This window comes from Suricata suricatta, chromosome 5, assembly GCF_006229205.1.
Source record: "Suricata suricatta isolate VVHF042 chromosome 5, meerkat_22Aug2017_6uvM2_HiC, whole genome shotgun sequence".
NCBI lineage: Eukaryota > Metazoa > Chordata > Mammalia > Carnivora > Herpestidae > Suricata > Suricata suricatta.
The window spans coordinates 75,347,969-75,370,411 of record NC_043704.1 but is presented as its reverse complement, the minus strand read 5'-3'; the positions used below and the strand labels follow the sequence as shown (position 1 = coordinate 75,370,411).

At 39.8% G+C, this 22,443-nt stretch overlaps 1 protein-coding gene across 4 annotated transcripts in view; it reads right to left on the bottom strand.

Annotated features, from left to right (window-relative positions):
* Positions 1-22,443, bottom strand: part of FGF12 (fibroblast growth factor 12) — a 560,960-nt gene that overhangs the window by 246,901 nt on the left and 291,616 nt on the right. Inside the window, exon 1 of one of the 4 annotated variants that reach the window (XM_029939630.1) lies at positions 20,773-21,797. The exons of the other annotated variants lie outside the window; for them this stretch is intronic. Coding sequence (XP_029795490.1) covers positions 20,773-20,971 — 199 coding nt within the window. The 5' untranslated portion in view covers positions 20,972-21,797. Of the gene's footprint in view, positions 1-20,772; positions 21,798-22,443 lie in introns of those variants that run through there. 4 annotated transcript variants of the gene reach the window in all.

Below are 22,443 nucleotides of genomic sequence, written 5' to 3'. Positions count from 1 at the left end.
TTGAATAATCTTTGATAAATTTTTAATAGACTTTGTGTCTTTATCTTTTCAATAAATCAAGATAATTATTTTCAACAATTAGAGTAACAAAATAGAAATGGCATGAACTTAAACTTTAATTGTTGCTACTCTTAATTATTTTATGTAATTGAAAGTATATAAAACATAAGTGCTTATGAAAATAACCAAAAAAAAAAAAAAAAAGACAATCCAACACTGTGTAGTGGAGCCTCAGCTACTGAACATAAATTGCTATACTGGAAGACGTCAGGATTTATACTGAAGTTATAGAAACTGACATACATTAGATGCTATTTTTCTGTTTTTGTCTAGTGAAATGTAATGATATGCCAGATAAGATACAGGATGTCACGGTGACTACAACTACCATGCATTAAAAAGAATCCAATCTATGAAGGGATATATATGACTTATAAACACATCATTTCAACACAGTGATAACTGGGATAAGAGTTGGAGATAAATGGAGTATAGAACAAACAATAAAAATTTTTAAATACCATGTGTTTTTATTAAAAACCATCATAAATTTATCCCTATTTTTTAGATAGTTAATATTTTTGAATTTTTTTTTCATTTAATGTTTATTTATTTTTGAGAAAGAGTCAGAACATGAGCAGGGGAGAGGCAGAGAGAGGGGGAGAGACAGAATCCAAAGCAGGCTCCAGGCTCTGAGCTGCCAGCACAGAGCCTGACGTGGGGCTCAAACTCACAGTGAAATAATGACCTGGGCCAAAGTGGGATGCACAACCAACTAAGCCACGCAGGCGCCCTGATAGTTAATATTTTTGAAAGCATCTTGCTATATACTGTCAGACTGTGAAATACTATATAAGTAAGTACTCAAGTTTGGAAAATATATTTTACAAATTCCGTTTTTTTAACTAAAACATATGAAATAGAAAAAAAGACAAAATGAGCAAAAACTTTAACTTCTATTTTAGAAAATAAAAAGCAGTGTCAAAATCTTGTTACTTATTCGCAAATGATATCTGTGATACCTGATTATTGAAAACAAATATGTTAAAAATTAAGAAGGAAAGAAAGACAAACAGGAAAAAGAAGAAAATCTTACAAAGAAACAAGTAAATGGCTGAGAAACGTAAAAAGAAAAAAAAAAAACCCTTGATTTAACAATATCTATTCTACACTTTTCCCCTGAGGTCTGGGACCATCTGGACTGAGCATTTCCTCAAGGGGAAATCTGGGAACTGCTTACATATATTTTAATGCTATCCCTTCAGCATAAACACTACGTCTTTTTTTAAATCCTAGATTTTTAAAAAGGAAATGAAGCATTTCTAGTGCTTAGTGTTAAATTGATTGCATGAAGTTAAAAGAAGCAAAAGACAAAACTTTAGAGCAATTTCACCTTATTTTGATTCTACTTAAAATCAACTTAAATCTTTACTTGATACAACAAATTAATAAGTAGGCATTCTCTTCTAAGTGTTTTAAGTATAAGGCCCATGTTTCAAAATGCATTCTTTCTAAGAGACGTTATAAACCAGAGGTGTCAGTACAAACTGCAATTAAACTAGACAATGGCAGAAAATTCCACCTAAGAGACAAAGGATGAAATGAACATTACATATCAGATTGAAAGCATCATCTATAATACCTGGGCAACAAAAAGAACTAAGGACTACATATGTTTAGAATCATAGTCTAAGGTTCTCACTTCAATTTTAAAATATTTAATCTAAACTAAGAAAGGTGCTGTGATGAGCCGTGTGGATAAAGAAGGAGCTCTTGCCTAGGCTGATTCAGTCACTGACTTAGTTCCCTCAGTAGATGAAAAATATTCCAACATCCATGAGTTTTCCTTCCATAGAACACATCCAAAATGGCTACTGAGACTGCAAACTACGTGGGAAATAGCAAAATGGAGGAATGGGGAAGAGCCTGTTTGTGCCATGTATTTTTGAGTCTCAGTAACTGCTGGGCCACGCAGCCATTACGCTTTCCCATCTCTCGTCATTTCTTCACATGCTGACCGCCCACAATGCCTTCTACTGAAATCATGCTCATCTTCCCTGCCCTGGCTCAAATGCCACACTCAGAGTGTGGGGGCTGCAGAGAAATGCACTGAGAAAGGATAAAGAGACGGCTGGAACAAGATCTCAGCAAACAATAGTCATTTTTAAGCCACTTGATAGTGCTTTTGTAAGCAACTGGGAAACTGTACAAAGGTTTTTATGGGGAACAGCATAATATTTAGTAAGCATTTTTAAAAAGAAGTCTGTGTAACTGATCATGGAGTCAAAAAAAGAAAGGCTGAGCCAACAGGTGGGGGACTTATAACATTTCACGTTGTAAGAAAAAGTCCCTAAATCTCAGCAGTGACAGGAGGAAGGGGATAAACATCACATGGAACAAAGATAGTCAGTTTGTCTGATGTTAGTGACTATACCTGATTCATCTTGTCATCCCTTAATAGTCAGTCCCCAGACAGTCCTCAGCTAGCGTCTGATGAATAAACGAAGGAACAAAACTTATGCAGAGATCAAACCCATGACTAAATGTGGGACTAACGAGGAGGGGAGTCAAAGATAATTGGGGTCCAGTTGGCAGACAAGAAGGTTGGTGTCCCTGAACTACTAAGTATTATATTTGCTAAGTGCCTACTTGGTGTCAGAAGTAGTACCATTCACTGAGATGGGAAACACAAGATACAAAGTAGACTTGAGATCTGGAGGACGATAATAATAAATTCAAGATGAGGCAGGTTGCATTTCAGTTACCACTGGAACCACATGGAGGTATCTAGCATGCAGTTGGAAATTTGGATAAGGAGGTCAGATGTCAAGCTGTGAGTCAGAAATATAGAAAAGACAGATAAAGTAAATAAGGAAGAGCCCATCCAAGGAGAAACCATAGCAGAGAAAGGAGAAACAAACAGTAACAACAAAAGAGAGAGAGAGAGAGAGAGAGAGAGAAAGAGAGAGAGAGAGAGAGAGAGAGAAACCCAGGAATGCCTCTAATAAAGATATCAAACACTACTGTTTACAAAGGTGACCCTGCTTTCATGGACCCAGCTGTCAACAAGCTCAGAGTCTAGCAGAAGAACAAAAACTATGAGCATTTCAATAAAATGTTACAAATTTCATGATAAATATATCTAGGGGCGCCTGGGTGGCTCAGTCCATTAAGTGTCTGGCTTTGGCTCAGATCATGATCTCACGGTTCGTGGGTTCGAGCCCCACGTCAGGCTCTGTGCTGACAGCTAGCTCAGAGCCTGGAGCCTGCTTCAGATTCTGTGTCTCCTTCTCTCTCTGACCCTCCCTGCTTGCACTGTCTCTCTCTCTCAAAAATAAATAAAAAACATTACGAAAAAAATTTATGATAAATATATCTAGAGACTAAGTGAGTGCAGAAAGGAGAAGGTGGAGAGTTGAACTTGGGAAATAGATCTAGATGATGAGCAGGGCTTATATGAGCACAGGGAGTAAAAGGAACTACTGTATTGGGACCAGTAAAATGTACATCTCTTCATTACATTAGTGCACAGACTGTAACAGTGAAATTGCGAACAAAGATATGCTCAGAACTCTTAAAATTAAACACAATAAGGCCTTGGAGCATATACCTTACATGCTGTGAAATCTACATGTGAAAGTGCCTGAATCAATTCCATGAGGTCTAGACCAACTGGAGACTTAATTTAGAATGCAGACAAAAACCTCTTATGAAAATCCTAAGAATTTGGTTAACATTAAAAAATAATAAAATCCCTACTGTGAAATTATAAAGTTCTTTTCTCAAAGCACATTATAAAACAGCAGTTGCAAGAATAGTTAACCAAAAATTACTGTGCAGAAGTATAACATGACCTCCTAAAGTCCTCACAGAAATTCTAATCTCAACTGAGGATATTTTACTCCAGGTTTATCAAACCAAACCTGAATTATTATCTGTGACTCTGAACAACATCCTCTACTATGATATTAATAAATTGGAAATTTCTTCAGTGGCAGGTAATCAGAATCATCAACACACATACCATATGCCACGCAACTTTAGGTACTGTAAATACTTTTTCAAATGCTATAAATTATAAATGTGACTTTATATTAGACCTTAAATTCAAGGGTGCTTGGGTGACTGAGTCAGTTCATGATCTCCTGGTTCATGAGTTCAAGCCCCATGTCGGGCTCTCTGCTGACAGCTCGGAGCCTGAAGCCTGCTTCAGATTCTGTGTTTCCCTCTTTCTCTGCCCCTCCCTGCCTCACACTCTGTCTCTGCCTCTGTCTCTCTCTCTCAAAAATAAATAAAACTTTAAAACATTTTTAGTAAAAAAATAAAAAGACTTCAAATTCAGAGAACAGGTCATGCTTATTTTTGGTAAAATAACATAGTCAAATGGTCAATGGTTTAAAAGATAAAACTCAATTTACCGGGGCGCCTGGGTGGCTCAGTCGGTTAAGCGGCTGGCTTAGGCTCAGGTCATGATCTCACGGTTTGTGGGTTCGAGCCCCGCATCGGGCTCTGTGCTGACAGCTAGCTCAGAGCCTGGAGCCTGCTTCAGATTCTGTGTCTCCCTCTCTCTCTGACCCTCCCCTGCTCACACTGTCTCTCTCTCTGTCTCTCAAAAATAAAAAAGTAAAAAATAAAAAACACACAAAAACTCAATTTACCTATGTAAATTATAAACATAGTGCACAGATTATTTAAAAATTGAAAAAAATGAAAGAACTCCAGAACTAAAGAACTCTTAGAGCATTGAAGAAAAACTGTGGACGACATGTGAAATTCGTGATGCTCTGTACCTTCCAGTAACACACAACCTCAAGAGAAAGACCTGTTTCTTTTTTTTTTATTTTCCTTAATATTTCTCCATTTCTGAGAGAGATAAAGAAAGATAGAGCGTGAGCAGGGAGGGGTAGAAAGAGAGGGAGACAGAATCCAAAGCAGGCTCCAGGCTCTGAGCTGTCAGCAGAGAGCCCAAAGCGGGGCCCGAACCCACAGACTGAGAGATCATGACCTGAGCCACAGCTGGCCACATAACCGACTTAGCCACTCAGGTGCCTCATGTTTCTTTGTTTTCTGTTTCCCCACTACACAGTGCTAGATAGATTATAAGTAGACAATTGGATGTGTATCAAATAATTGTATGAACATGTAAATAAGTGAACAATGTTCATAAGGTCAGAAGACACAAATATCATATATGCTGCATGACCTTTAAAGTCTCTCAGAATCCTGAACTCTATGATTACAATATTAATGGGTATAATTTTGCTTTTAATTTTACCCATGTTCTTTTTCATCGAAGATGTGGTATAAAGTTGAATTAGAAGATTTAACGTGACTAACTCAGATCTCCAAAAAACTCAATAGCTTATTATGAGGATGAACTTCCCTATGAATATTCATTAGGCATCACTGAGTGCTCCCTACTTCTTCTCCACAGGAAGAGTAATTTGTATTTACCCTGTCATTACCAGTAAATTGACAGCTTTCACTGGTTTTGTTATGTCTACGTCACTGGTAAGATTATTCATTCAACAAATATAGTTTATGTGACATCTATGTGCCAAGTACTCTACGTCTTCTCTTTTAGCATAAAATAGATTAATAACTAAGTTCTATATAAGCATAAACTCAAAAAATTACTATTAGCTCTGTGTTATAATCAACAGCAAACCAGCCAGTAACTCAAGAGAATCTTACTTTGATTCTCAATTCATATTTATATAGACAGAAATAATCCCATAAGAGGCCTCTAAACTGTTTCTTTAAAGATTCCTTCTGCTTGGCAAACATTGTAAGGTAGACCCTACTGATTGTTACAACATTTTCTTGAGAAACAAAAAGATCCCTGGGGCACGTGGGTGGCGCAGTCAGTTAAGCAGCTGACTCTTGATCTCAGCTCTCAGGTCATGATCCTACACTTTATGGGTTCAAGTCCCAAATCAGGCTTTGCATTGATGGCGTGGAGCTTGCTTGAGATTCTGCCTCTCCTTCTCTTTGCCCCTCACCCACTTGTGCCCTCTGTCTCTCTCCAAATAAATAAACAAAACAAAACAAAATGGAATAAAAAAGATCCCTTCTCATGGAAGGGTTAAAAGTGACTTTGTGTTAGACTTTAAATTGAAGGAACAGGCCAATTTATTTTTGGTTAAATAACATGATCAGTGGCTCAAAATATAAAACTGAATTTTCTCTAAGTATACCGTAACCATACTGCACAGATAAAGAAATGAAAGATCTAACCAAGAAAAAGGTCAAATACCAACAACACCTATGATAATAGATGATATGGGTGATATATCTAAATGAAACTCACAAAAACTCTAAACTATCATTTTAAGAAATATTACTGTTTCCTAATTAATTATACCCTTCATTTCTCAATCTTACAGTTTTACTGCTAATGAGCACAATTAAATTTCACCAACTGACCATTATACAAATGTGATGATTGCTAAGAGTATGTCAAACCTGATTATTTAGTAAATTTTGGTTTCTTCCTTCCTTTTATTATGAAGTTTTGCTGCAAAGTGTATTAAAAGGGTATGTCTCAAGGTCTGGGAAATATAATTAAAGCATATAATACAATTAAGGCATAACTTCCTTCTCTACTAGCATTCCAATTCCTATGGCACTCTCTACTTTACCACATTTCCACTGCTTAATTTATAATTGTTGTGAAATATGTTTCACATTAGCTTATTCAGAAATAAGTCTCCAATTTTCACTCAGTCTCATAGTTCCTTTTCCTATTTTTGTATTGTTATCTTTTCTTTGAAGCTGCAATAGTAAATAAGTAAATGTACTTTCCAGTAGAACAAAATATGACTCCACCATCTTATTGAATTCCTTCAGTGCCGAAGTCCTAGCTTATGTAATTAGTCTATCCTGAATGCCTAATGAATTGCTGAAAACTAAAATAATACAAGAAAAAATTAAAAACACAGTCAATTTGTGTCCAATTAAATTAATGAGTCTAAGAACAAATAAGAAGATAGAAGAGAGCTGTTAAACAAAATATATTCTTTTTTTTTGCTATTCCATTTAATATAATGCCAAAACTTTCAGAATTTCATATAAAACATACCATTCAGTTATTTTCCTAGATCTGACAGATTATCTTAGAATCTTAGAATCCAACCAACTGTCCTCTATAAGTATTAACACCAGAAACATACATCAAGAATGATAAAGTTGAAAGAAGATGATCTCAGAAACCTCTGATGTGATCCCTTTATTCTGAAAATGAGGAAACTAGCTGAAGGGAAGAAAAAAGATTCCCCCAAGGTCAAAAAGAGTCTGACTCCCTGACCAATGTTATTTCTGTGACACTGTGTTACCTTAGACTCAGCTCAAAACCTCTTTTACTCACATCTTCTTAAGAAGAAGGCTGGGTTTTAAACCAAGCAAAAGAAGAAATACCAAGGATGGTAGCATATACAAAAGACTTACTTAATGCTGCCATCAATAGCTTTAAGAGAAAGAGAAGAGGAAGGAAGAAACACCAATGAGGTAATAAAGAGTTGACAGAAAAAAGCTTTTCCATTAGACCCAATCAATACTGTATTCCCCCATCACTTAGAGCTTCACCAAGGAACGTGGAAACCAGAGTGGCTATGTTCCCCCAAGGGTATTTAACACTAAAATGACTTGTTGGTCTCAACTGTGAATGTCAGGACCAGACATGACTGAAGTTGAAATCAATGGCAAAGGTTATTCCTCATTAACCGAATGTTAAGAAACCAAAGCCAGTCAAAATACAAATGGGCCCTTTTCCAAATTGGCCACACCACCCACTTTCCCTCAGTTTCTGGGTCAAAGATTTAAATTAATATAAAGATGCTGCTTCTTTTAGCATTCCCATAGCAACTTCCCCCTTTAGAAGTAGTTACTCTGCTAAGGAAAAGGATAGAGAAAAGCATATACTGAGTGAAACAGGGATGGCAACTGGGACTTGGGTTGAAGAGAAAGGGAACATAAGAGGTTTTTGTATTTATCTAATGCTGTATATCAAATGAAAATTGATGATATATGTTTTTTTTAACATCAAGTAAGAGGAAAATGACAGTAACCTAAAATACTAATTCCTTTTCTTGCTCAGCATTTTCACATTTGTGCAGAAATTCTGCTGGAGCATCACTAGTAATGATGCCATGAGCACATTAGTCACCAATGGAATTCATTTTGTTTTGAAGAGTTATTTCTGACCACCTGCTTTGGAAAGAGCGCTGCCATGACATGGCCCTTTTCTTATAGATTCAAAGCAGAGATAGGTACTTATACAGTAATTATAAGACAAGACAGACTGAGCTGCAGACAATACAGGTACAAAGCCAAAGGAAGCCTGGGGCAGTCCGTGATTCATTCTACCCAGGAGGATCTGAGAAGATCTAGCAGAAGTGAGGACAGTAGAGGTAGGCTTCAAATAATGGGCAGTACTGTACCAGGGTGGGTAAATGAGGAGTTACCCGTGGGTGAGTAGATGATAGGTGTGCAGGTTAATGTCATCCCTCATGGGAAAAAGAGAAACAACTATAGACAAAAGGAACTTAAATGGATAGATGTGGCAACTGTTCCAGGAAGGTCAACAACATTGGAGTTGACCAGAGCACTGGGACTGGGAGGATGAAGAAAGAGCCTTGATTGTGCAGTTCATTCATGCCGACCTTATATAAATAAAACAGCATGCCTTTGGCCAGGCTCTGAACACACACAAAGCATTTTTAAAAGACAAATTGTGGCTAACTTTTTAAATTAAGAAACATTGTTATTTTCTTGAAATATAGATATTAAAGGAGAAACTATCCAAAAAAACACAACAAAACTAATTGGAACAGAGTAATACAAATTTAGCCTGAGTTAACAAATCTTAAATATATTGCCCTAAAGGAAAAGAACAGGGTCTTCCTCATATTGCTGTATCCTGTGCCCAAGCCCATGGCAAACAGTTAGGTGTTAGGCAATATAATTTGACTATAGATATTTAAAAGCAACCACTCACATTGAAATTGGTCAAGACAAATAACAGATAGATAGATCTTTCTATCAGCATTGGCAGTGTCCCCCAGGAGACAGTAAGGCATAAGCTTATGCCAAGTTTCAGTACTCTGCTGAGTTTCAGTACTCAGTGCCTTTCATAGTTGTGTGACCTAACTCATGCCTTCAGAGTCTTAGTTCCCTCCTCTGTAAGGTGGATGACTGTAATGAGCTCTGATGTCTTCCAATTCAAACCTATCAACATTTTAAGTTGTATACCCCATTATGTTGACCCCCATCCTCAAGGTAGATGTCATGGACACTCACTTGTGTAATGGCATGAGAAAACGTATTAAACAAAGTGCCAATTATTTTTAATGTTTATTTATTTTTGAGAGAGACAGACAGAGTGTGAGCTGGGGAGTGGTAGAGAGAGAGGGAGACACAGAACCTGAAGGAGGCTTCAGGCTGAGCTGTTAGCACAGAGCCTGACAGGGGATCAAACTCAGAAATCACGAGATCATGACCTGAGCTGAAGTTGGACACTTAACCGACTGAGCCATCCAGGCACCTCAACAAAGTGCCAATTCTAACAAGAATTTTTAATCAAAATTTCAGGCATTTCCTGGATTCAAACACTGAACCAAGGTGCATGAACCTTGCTGTTCTCCAGCCTTTGCAGGATATGTACCCAGCAGCTCCATGGAAACAAGCAATGGACAGAATGTGTTTGCTCAGCATAAGAAAGAGAGGGGGCAGGACTATGGTTTAGTTGAAAATAAGAAATGGTCCAAGGAATCCCTATGTTTGGGTTCCAAACCAAGATGGCAGTCCCATTAGCAGCATTATAATGAATGGGACTCTAACTCAAGAATCCATGTAGTAAACCAGAAAATACAGCTTAAGAGCTGCAAAGAAGTATGATTTTGAAGTGAGTTCTATTCTTGGTGTTGATTTTCTCATGGCTTATAGGTGAAGAGGTAAGAGTACCAAGGGAAGGTATCCCAAGATACCAGGGCTGCAAAATGTGAAAGGAGCCCAGCCAAGGTGCTGATGACTACTTTCCTGGGAAAAGCTACAAAGGATAATGGCCCTGGGACCCGTCAGGGAAAGAGGGAGTAAGCAAGGAGGCAAACAGGAGCCCTATCCACTGTTCTGAAGAGAAAATAAATCTTTTCCAATCTCTCTGAGGGATACCCCATGAGGAAAGGGCTACAGAGGAAGTCTGGGTTTCTATCAACAGGACTTCCTTTCCTAGAATTCTGAGTTTCTGGACCATTATCACCTCATATGCCACAACCCAACACTTCACTTCATGGCTACATTCTAATTGCAAAGTCTCACTACAGTCTTCCTTGAAACAGTAAAGCAGGACCATGTAGCTTTAACTCTCTAAATAGTGAGAAACTTGGGTTTTCTTGAAATTTGAGATCCTCCTTCTTTTTCATCATTTTTATCACTTACTCAGACACTGGCTAACATTTTCTGTTCCAACCTCTTTATGTGATTTTCAGTAGCTGTCTTTTCTTTCTTTTTTTCTTCATGTTTATTTTGAGAGAGAGAGAGCAGGAGCAGGGGAGGGGTAAGGAGAGAGGGAGAGAGAGAATGCCAAGCAGGTTTCTCATTGTCAGCATGGAGCCCAACTCTAGGCTGGAACTCACAAACCATGAGATCATGACCTGAGCCATAATCAAGAGTCAGACACTTAACTGACTGAGCCACCCAGGAATCCCATGGCTGTCTTTTCTTAAAGTCTTCTCCCCAGCAGAATATCACATATGGGATAGATATTATATAGACAGCTCAGCTAGTGCTATTTGTCTAGAAACAGAATCTGACACTTACTCTAACCAGGTAATTTGAATATGGAACCCTACTTTTGGTACTTATTTAAATTTTTCCCCTGGTTCTTAATTTTTTGAGGAGTATTATCTGATTCTAGGACATTGTGAAGGTGATCTGGGTCATCTTTTGAATTCCCCAAATTAAAATAAAACATTTATGTCACCAGTAACAAGAAAAAAATACCTTCCCGAAATTTTTATTTTTTTTATAATAACTTATACAAGCTCATAGTTTTTCTCTCCTAAATCTTTCATACTTCATTTCAATCCCCTTTTTAACCTTAGGTTTAAAAAAAATCTTAAACACTACAGCACACTGGATTTAATCTACAATCCTTGATGAACAGAATGGGTCTAAATTGGGGTCAAAAGAAATAAAGACCAATACCTTTGACAAAGATATGTTTAATAGCTCATTACAAGTAATTAAGCCATGGGAGACAGTTAGGAACATCCTAAATAGCACACTAGGAAAATAGTTTTCATAATTCCTGTGTAAGTAAAAAGCAGGGAACAGATGAATATGTCATGTCCTCATTCATGAGTGTTTCTCCTGCGGGAAGGGGAGCTATTTAATAACTTCGTAAGCTAAAATAAGGCCCTTAGATGTCCTTTAATAGAGTTTCCTTGTTTTTTCAAAGAAAGAAACAGGTCCAGGGGCACCTGGTTGGCCCAGTTGATGGAGCATACGACTCTTGATCTCAGAGTTGTGAGTTTGAGCCCCATGTTGGGTGTACAGATTACTTAAAAATAAAGATTTTTTTTTTTTATATATGGCCCTTTGTAGGAAAGTGGATGGACCTTGAGGGTGTCATGCTGAGTGAAATAAGTCAGGCAGAGAAGGACAGAAACCATATGTTTGCACTCATAGATCTAGCAGGAAAACAGGAGAGACCTAATGGAGGACCAGGGGGAGCGGAGGATGGAGAGAGAGTTGAGGAGAGAGAGGGATGCAAAACTTGAGAGACTATTGAGTGCTGAGAATGAACTGAGGGTTGAGGGGGAAGGGGGAGGGGGGAAAAGAGGTGGTGGTGATGGTGGAGGGCACTTAAGGGGAAGAGCACTGGGTGTTGTTTGGAAAACAATTTGACAATAAAATATTATGGAAAAAAATTAAAAAAATAAAGATCTTTTTAAAAAAATGGAAAGAAAAAAAAAAAGAAACAGGTCCATTTCCAGTCCTGGCAGAGTCCAGGGGAAAAAAAAAAAAAAAAGAAGACCAGGAAAAACAAACCTCAGTTGAAACTCATAATCTGCATACTTCTAACCAGATTCATGAACATGAGGAGCCCCAGGATGGCTAGACCTCAGCATCCTTGGGTGACAACTGGAGATATTAGCAAGCAACCCTCTTTCTCTGGGGCTGGCTGTAAAGGTAAGATTCAGAGAGTTGGTATGTCATTTCCTCACTTCTTTAATAGCAATTGAAGAACTGTAGTGACAGCAGCAGGATGCTAGGATATACTAAGAGAAATAAGGAACAGTGCCCAGCTCCTATCTTAGGGAACTCACATGTTGGTCAGAAAGAAGAAGCACACAGAGACCACATTCGTGTGGCTTAGATTTTGGATGCCATTGAACCCTTGAAAGATTCAGCAGTAAGCAAAAAGAAAAAATCATCATTATAATTTAAAATAATGTACATAGTTTCTAGGGATTATGAATATGTTCCTAAAGGCATTCATGAATGAAATAACTATTTTGTTGTTGTTTAAGGGTCGTACTATATGAAAGGATGATACTAGAATAGTTGGTGGTTGTGAACCCAGGATGCACTTCAGAATCCCCTAGGAAGTTCAAAACAAGCAAACAAAACTGATGACTGATGTCTGGGCTCCAGAGTAGACACACTAACTCAGATTTTCTGGGTGTATAGTATTAGCACACTTTAAAAACTCACAGGTGATTTCATTTTGCAGCTACTTTGAGAACTGCTGGCCTATATAACCTCTAAACTCTAACATTTTGTGATTGGATTACAGATCCTATTTGTCTCATGTCATTCTCCTCCAGGAAACCAAGTGTGTTCTTAGGACTTATGGCTCTCTCTACTCTAAATGACCCCTGAAAAGTCATTTTAAAAGACTGTAAACACTTAAACTCCAATTAAGAGACATTAACAACAGTATGATTAGAAGCAGGGAGCAAAGGGATATATAAATACCACAAACTAATGAAATGACTAACATTGGGCAGATAAAATAAGGAAGACTTTAAAAGTTTGTCTTTACAAACTCACTTGATTATACAAAGACCAATGAACTTGATTTAAACGCACAAATGAAACCCACCTAGGAGCAACACATAAAGAAAGCCATATTCAGCACACATTCAGGACTGAACCAGCTTCAATGTCTTTGAGTAGCATTTTATTTCAATTTTAGAAGACTAGAAAAATTATGTAGGTTTTCTACTTTCTTTAATATTTTTCTCTGCCTGAAATGAATTTGCTTATAGGATTACCCTTGCAAGCAAGGCTCTATCAATGGTGGAGAGCAAGTATTCGAAAATGTTTCCTTGAGAATTCAAGAATAAAGTAGATAGTCTTATACAGATGGGTAATCAGGATTTTCATCATAGTATAAAGACTATTAAAAATAATTAATACCATTACTCAAATTTTCACCTTAGCATTCCATAGTGCCTTGTGTTTGGGAATGGCACTATTCAATGCATATCAATCCTGCTTCTCCACAGTTCCCCTCCATCTCAACAAAGTTACCACTCACTGCGGAATGGTTCAGCCAGGTATCATCCAGACAGCTTACTTGCTCTTGACTCGGATCTACCTATTATCAGGCTCTGTTCACTCTACCTCCCCCTCCCTTTCTCATAACCATGGCAACTGCCAAAATGTTCAGGTCAACATTATCTATAGCCTAGGCCAATAGTTCTCAAATTTGTTCATCTCAGGATCCTTTTAAGACTTCTAAAACTTACTGAATACCCAAAAAAGCCTCTAGGTATATGGCTTATATCATCCAAAATTTACCATGTTTAGAACTTACAACAAAAATGTTCAAATATTTATTAAAAATAACAATAAGCCCATTAAATATTAATACCATAACATGTTTTAACAAAACATATCTATAATTTCCAAAACAAAAAATTTCTAAAAAAGTAGTTTTTATGCTTGCATGTCTTTCTAATGCCTGGCTTAATGGAATTCAGCTGGATTCTTAAATTTGCTTCTGCAGTTAATCTCTTGGATTATGTTGTTGTGGTTGAAGTCCATAGAGACAACCTGGCCTCACACAGATACATGGTTGAAAAGGGAGAAAAAATTTTAATAGCATTTCCAAATAATTGTGGATATATTACATAATCTCTGGAAAACTCCACTGGACACTTGTAACAGAATGAATGAAAAGAGTAAATAATCAGTATTAGGACATGCTATTATGAAAACAGTTTTGACTATGTGGACCCAATGAAAGGTTTTCAAGGAGCTCCGAGGGCCTCCACACCACATTTGAGAACTGCTAGCCCAGACTTATGCCCTAGCCTGCCTATGATTCTTTAGCTTCTACTCTGGCGATCCTACAATCCATTCTCCTCTCCAAAGCCAGAGCAGCCATTTAACCATGCAAGTCATATTATGTCACCTCTTATTTCTGACCCTTTTATGGATCCTCGATTAAAATACAAAATCCCTACAACTCAGCCCTTGACACACTTTCCAACATTACCTGTACCCCTTGCTCTAGTTATTCAATCTACACTTCACCTCCCTCTCACCTCAATCTTCACAAAAGTTGTTCTCTTCTGCTCTGAACATTCTTCCATCCCTCTTTCCCCGCCCCCTCCTTCAGAATTCAACTTGAATGACTCTTCCTCAGAGAAATGTTTCCTGACTAAATGTTAGAGATCATATCTTCATTTTATAGATCAGCAAACTGAGGCTCAAAGATATTAAGAAAGGTGCCTACTGTTTTTACAAATAATATATCCAGAATATCCCACACCAAAATCCATTTACTTAACCACTCTGCTTCACCATCAGTTAAACGGAAAAGAAAAGAGAAAATGAAAAAGAAAACAACAGGCAGACTAAATCCTATAGGACTCTCCTGACCTTGGTATTAACCTCTTAACATGTGTAAACATCTGAAGCAATTGTTTATGCCTACAGTCAAGAAAGCCCATCCCTCTGGACCCAAGTCTCCCTACGAGGCCTTAGGTGCCCCAAGTGGCAACCCTTGACATCTCCGAGGCTCCTGGCATGCTGAGAGGGACACCTTAGCCAGGAGCCTGGGACCAGCACATATCAACCTAGCCACCAGTCTTTCCACTTCATGCCTCATCCTCACTAGAGATCCTCCCTGGGCGCTCTAGATCACACACAGAGCAAAACAAACCTGTCATCATACTCCACATGTCCTTGAACTCTTCATTTGATTCACCCAACAAGAGTTTCCCACTTTCAAATCAAATCAGGTTATTCATATTCAGCCTTCTTAGCTCAACTTAATGGAAGATAAAGGCAGATGATCCACAGGGTAGGGGGTGGGTGTCATGTGACAGCTTAGCCATTTCCTCACTCCATGAACTTGAGCAAGTCTCTCTGACACTTTGAAGCATAGTTTTCTGATTACAAAGATCGGGCTAACCAAATCAGTGTATTGCTATAAAGAATAAAAGGGGGAAAAGCTGTGAAGAAACTCTGTAAATCCTTAAGTAGTTTAGTCCAGTTAATTATTATTATATATGATTAATTTACAGGCATTTTGTATCTAAGACTCCTCCTTTTTACAGATGAATAGAAGGTGGCCTTTGAACAAGAGCCCTTTCTATATGGTGCATCTTTCTTTAAACAAGTAAAGCTTTCTAGTTTGATGGGTAGACCATTAGAATGCAAAATGTAGTAAATGAACGGGGCCACCTCTAACGAGGCCATCTTTGAGAGCCCTCATAAAATCTAAAATAATTCTAGGAGGAAAAGTCAATAGCAAACACATTGTGATGAAACATGCAAGGGAGAGACAAGAGAAAAGTAATCAGTATTAACGAATTCCCCAAACCAAATCCACACTATGTATCCACGCATAAAGATGCTCTCAGCAAGAACAGAAATGTGGCGCTATACTAGGAAGGCAAGTACTTTCTTTCTACATATAATTTTATGAGCCACAGCTTTAGTTTCTAAAGATCATCCAAAATATTCCTATTGCATCCTCAAATACAGAGACTGCCTCATTTCCTGCAAATTGTTTTCCTAATTCTGTTCAAAAATACCAACTTCATTAAAACTTAAAAGATTTAATCCTGAATTATGGCTTGATGAGATCTCTGTGGGATAAAAGAAATCAAGAGATCACAGTACCTGCTATTTTAAAATGTTTTACAACGGAAACTTAATTTGTTGATGAGAATGTATTGCTTTAGAGAAAATAGGATTTTAAAAAAAATCACACATACAAAATATCAGTTTAAACCCTGGGGTGGGTTTCTGAAGAGAAAAGCTTCTCTGTTTTTTAAATTTTTTTAGCAGATATCAAGCCAAATTATTATTTAATTAGGCTGATATTGCAGTTAAGACAGGAGTCAGACTTTAAAAAATGAAAATACAATAAAAGTACTTGCTAAAAATGTAAAATATCACCAATCATATGAAACTATTCTTGATCTATATATTGACCAAAAGTATTTCAATTTATAAAAATCTAATTTATGTTCCACATATCCCATGATTAAGCATTATTTCCCCCTTCTCATCAATTTTCTTGTTGAAGTTTCTATTTTCTGTAATGTTTTCTTCATCTATGTAAAAGGATGTATTTGATAGTAAAATGTTGAATGAGTGTGCTATTAAATTCTATACATGTACCAAAACAAGTTGGAAGGATATTGAAATATTTTGAATAAACACAATTTTTAGAACAGCAGAAATGACTCAAAAATAAGACAAATGAAAGGCAACAAAATTTAGCAAAAATTATAATCACTTACTTGATTCATCTTATCCACTCAGTGAAAATATACTACATCATTTTCAAAAGGGAGGGGCTTATAAAATCAAATACATAAGACATGAAAGATATCTAATGTTTTTTAGATGAGGAATTTTTCCAGATTGCTGATTTTGTTAATGCTCTGGTTGAAGGGAAGGAATTAAATGATATAGAAAAATAAAAAAAATTAAAAATCACTTAAAATGCACAGATTAAGGCTTTTCTCACTACTATACCTTCCAGAGGGCTCTCATGTGAAAACTTAGAGTGATATAGATGACCTCCAAGGTTCATGGCCGCCCCAACATTCAGAGAGTCGACAAACATTTTCCCCTTCTTGATAGTAAATGCTATCCATTACCTGCAGTAACTTTTGAGTCAAAATATAAATGTTCTGGGAGTCTGCCATCTGTACAGGTGTTTCTACTCAAAGGTAGAACACAAGTCATAAATGAATGAGCCACATAATTCACATGGATGTACTAATAGCCTTGATGTACCAAATCATCATATAAGCAAAAATTTTAGCAGGCCTGGCTCATACAGGTATTTGACCCATAAATAATGATGTAAATAATAACATAAGAATGCTCCTTTTCTAATTAAAAGGTACATGAACAGAAATGTTCTAAAGGCTTTTTTGCGGTTCAGTGACTTCAGCCAACTTGCCCGTTCAAGGTCTGCAACATCTCATTTCCAAAGAGCCACAATACATACAGTGCCTAAGCGGCTAAGTATTCCTGTGTTGTCTGTATGTCTTCACTAATGGATTTATTGTATAATGCGTGTTAACTCCTGTATTCTGCACTCTTCATGTTCTAATTATGAAATAATAATAATAATAAACAAAAACAGCAGCAGCGATCCCTAATGGCTAAAATAAAGGCCAAATCTACACAATCATTTCCCCTTTAATAGAGAACACACAGTTTTTTATACTGCTTTTCTAAGTGTTGTGTTGTGAACAGCATGGGCAAGAAAAATCAACTGGATCTAGTTCTAGTCCCAATCTTGCCACAATCTAGCTACGTGACCTTTCATAGACCACCAACTTGCTCTGATGCTAGGATTTCTCATCTAAGTAAGGACTGTGCTGTACAATCCCAGGGGAGCCACCACATCGCGCTCCCGGGAAGGCATGATTAAGTATGTGATGTGCACTATGGCCCTGGAATTGGACAATGTGAGGTTCTGTTCTGTTACTTCTCATTTTAATTGGCAATATCATGATTTTAAAATCTGAAACCTTTGCCATGTAATTTCAGTATTTATAACGTTTCAACCTTATACATATCAGAATTTGGTGAACTGAGACAAGAAAGTGAGAGACACTCAGTATGTCAGCCCTGAAATCAGAAATACAACCGTGGCCTTTCTCATCCAACATCTGACTTAGTGTCACTGCCTTAGCCTCATTCCCTTGTAAAGTCGGGTCAATGGAACATGTATCTCAATGACAGAAGTTCAGAGTGGGAATTCTTTATCAGGAAAAGTTATTCCATGTCACTACTTGATTACCATTTGTGACTCGGCTTATAGTTCATAAAGATATGACGTAGAAGGGCAAATGATTCGAAGAAAAACTCAAATATTAAGTGAAGGTAACAACAAATCTTATAAAACAGACTCCCTCAAATAGCTTTTTTTCTTGGTGTTTAGCAACTTCCTCCCAATCCAGTAAAAGAATCTCCCTGGAATTAAGATGTAGAAGGTGCTATCTCTCTATAAATAGGCTCATCCCATGCTATGTGAATCATGGTTGCTGACAGCAAATCAACAGACTAATTATTTGGCTTTGTTAGTAACGATAATAGCACACTATCATCTTTCCAAATCTTTTTCTGCACCCCACACTCTATTCTTCTAAGCTAAACTGCAGACCAAACTGAAGTCCACGGTGTACAGAAACATTCATGTGGGCCTTGCACTGGGCATGTCTAAACAGGGCCTGTCATCTCTCTGCCAGATTATTACTGTGAGACTTTAGCTAAAGGAAGTCACCAGCCAGGATCCTCTCTGCCAAGATGTACACTATGTAAATGAAAAACAGAAGCAGATTAAATAAACACTGAAGAAAACAATAAACTCAGCAATTCCCTCAAATTCTATTTTCTAATGAGAGGCTAAGGAAAGGGCCACAGAAAGCAATTTCCCATGTAAAAATTCAGCCATGCAAGTTGTTCATCTCCAAATCAACTTCCACAAGGATCAGGGGAGTTTAGCTTATCCATTCACAAATACCATCCACCTATCACTTTTACTGCCATGTTTAGCACTGACGAGGCTGAGTAGGATCTATTCACAAGCATCATTTATTTATCCTAACTAGAGTACGAGAACGTACTTCAAAGACTGAACTGTAAGAAGAGTCACACTGAATTCAGGGTCGTGAAGTTCCTTGCAGACCACATAAGCCCTCAGAGAAGACGACCCCCAAATGAGCCTTGCACAGAAAGACAAATGATTTTATTTCCCCTAATATGAATTGTATACACTATAAATACAGAGCTCTGTTTTCATATAAATCTTCAGTTTATGAAATTAACCGTCTACATTAACTGAATGTAAAACAACAGAGATTTTAGTAGCTCTTGCCTTGGGATCATAATCTTTTTGTTTACTCCTGAAATTTACTATTTAATCAATATCACAGAATGAAAATATGAGCCCACTGTGGAGCGAATCATGCCATGCAAATCCATGGGAGAAATTAAAATGAGATGGCTTCTTTACAAGATTTAATCCCGAATTTCTAAACTAATTTGGAGCCCCACTGTTCAGACTTTCCAAATGTTTTCCTCACCCCTATGACCCTAGCCAATGTGTTTCATTTTTGGAACCCAGGAGAACATCACCATCAGAGTTGCAAAGATGCTACCCTAAACCAGTCAACTGACCACAGAGCAAGCTTTCCTTCTAGACTGCAGTTCCTTTCAGTTGTCCACACTAAGGGGAGAGTATCTGCAGATTGCAAATGACAGGGCAGGCCACACCCTGAGGATTCACAAAGTCTGGTGGAAGCACGGATCTGGGCAATTCAGCATTCATTCTCTCAAGCTGGCCTGGTTTAAGCTGAGAATAAGCCCCCTGAAAATCAAGGTATCCAATTTCCTTTTGATAATAAAGATCCATCCATTTGAGTTTAGGGACAAAAGGAATCAACTTCAGAAAGGCCTGAACAAGAAAATCTCTGATAAGTCTAAAGTTTTCTTCATACTACCTTAGGCCAAACTGCATATACTATGTTATTTCCTTAATGTCCCAAAAGAAAGTGTGAGTGTGCAAGGGGGGGAGGAAAGTAATGAGCAGAACAACCCTGGAAACTAGGAGAGTAGCTGGAGGAAGAGAATAAGAAAAAGGTCTGTGTAAGAAGAAGTGAAAGGGCATGTGGGAAAGTGGGGAGGTGAGAACTGATCGGAATGTCTGAAATGTGTAATATCATATGTTGCTGGAGGAAGAGTTAGAAAAAGAACAAATTTAAGTTCATCTGGTGTCTAAGTGTCTGTGTCCAGAACTATGCAAAATGTTATGGGAGATATAAGGAAGAAGGTTTATGTATATTTAGGTCCTCAGTAGGCAGTATCAGCACTGGATACATGGATGGATGGATGGATGGATGGATGGATGGATGGATGGATGAGAGAAAGAGGGAAAGAGAGGGAGGGAGGGAGGGAGGGAGAGGGAGAGAAAGAGAATATGAATGAATATGAATGAATGAGATGGTCGCTGCCCTCAAGGATTCGACAGGCTATTTGGGATCAGGAGCTTTCCTCCTAGTCAACCCGTGGATTGCTCAAGATACAAAGTGTTTTCCTGAATATGGGACAAGAAGCTATTAACTGACAGGGGGTGATTGAAAGAGAGACGTCTGGAAATTAGGGGCGCAGCGGGGGTCAGAATGGCACAGGAGGATTCTGGTTCGCTTCAGTGGGTGCCCCCAGGTGCTCGCAAAGGGGGAATGGGGTGTCAGCTCTGGGGAGCCCACTGCTTGGGCTTCTACTGACCTGGTCTCCGCCTCACGGGCCTCTTGCGGCCGCTGCAGAAGCGCACTTTGCTGAATACCCCGAGGACGTGCCTCTCGCACAGGGAGCGCCCGTCTTTGCTGGGGCTGGAGCGGCGCTTGGAGGCCGACACCCGGTCGCTGTTGGACTCCCTTGCCTGTCGCTTCTGCCGGATCAAGGAGCTGGCTATCGCCGCAGCCATAGCTGCTCAGGGTGGGCCCCAGGCCCCGGGCTCCACTGCGTGCCCTCGGGATCGCGCTCCACCGGGGCGACGGCAGGACCTCGGCGGCCTGGAGGGACAGGGCAGGCTTGGGGAGGCAGTGCTAATATTTGAGGAGGCTGCAGTACCGAAAACCCGACGCCCACAAGGTTAGTCAAAGTCTGGGCAGTGGCGACAAAATGTGTGAAAATCCAGATGTAAACTTCCCCAACCGCTGGCAGCGGGGGCGGGGCGGTCCCAGGCCTTCCAGTTAACTAGACTCTTGCACCCCAAACTTGCACCCCGAGGCGATCCGAGTCCGAGGGGCGGTGGGGAGTTTGGTCACACTGCGTTCCAGAGTACCAAATGGAAGCGGAAGAAGGATGTCCAAAACAACAAGCCGTGCCCCCGCTGGAGAGGCGCAAGCGTTGTAAGGTGTCCAAAGTATATCTACACATACATACATATAAAACCCGGTTACAAAGCAGAGTCTGGACCGAGGCGGGTAGCGTGCCCCCGGTAGAAAATACTAAAAAGTGAATAAAACGTTCCTTTAGAAAACAAGCCACCAACCGCCAGAGAGAAGGAGAGGAAGGCAGCAATTTAACTCCCTGCGGCCCGCAGTTCTGGAGATTAGGAGGTCCGTCCCGGCTGGGTGAGGTCTACGGAATGCATCGCGCCGGCTGCGGTTCTCCAGGGGCCGGCCGCCGGAGTTCTGGAATTCCGGGAGGCGCGAAGTGGGAGCCGGGAGCAGGAGTCGGGGTAGGGGCGCGGGGCGGGGGCAGCTGTTTCCAGCTGCGGTGCGCGCGACTCCCCGCCAGCAGCGCTGCGAAGAGAGCGGGAGGCGAGGGAGGGGGAGGGAAGGAGGGACAGGGACAGAGGGAGGGAAGGAGGGAGGGAGATCCTCGAGGGCCAAGCACCCCTCGGGGAGAAACCCGCGAGAGGCGAGCGCCGGGATGCGCGGGGTCCCAAGAGCGGGCGCTCTTGCTCTTACTGCTCCCTTTCTGGCACAAGACCGGCACAGTTGGTGATTATTTAGGGAATCCTAAATCTGGAATGACTCAGTAGTTTAAATAAGCCCCCTCAAAAGGCAGCGATGCCGAAGGTGTCCTCTCCTGCTCGGCGCCCACACGCCTTAACTGGAGCTCCCCGCCATGGTCCGCCCGGGGCCGCCGCACCGAGCCGGTCTCCGCACAGGCTCAGAGGGAGCGAGGGAAGAGGGAAGGAGGGGGCGCCCTGGCGGGCTCGGGATCAGGTCATCGCCGCGGTGCCCGGGCCCCCCAGGCTCGCGCGGCCCGGCAGTCCGCAGCTCGCAGGCAGCAGATCAGATGGGGATTACCCGCCGGACGCGAGGCCGCTCACTCGCTCCCGCGCAGCCCATCCCGGCCGAGGAAGGAAGTGACCCGCGCGCTGCGAACCCCCGCGCGTCGGCTCGGGCGGGGCGGGGGCTGGCTGCGGGCGACGTCGCCTCGAGG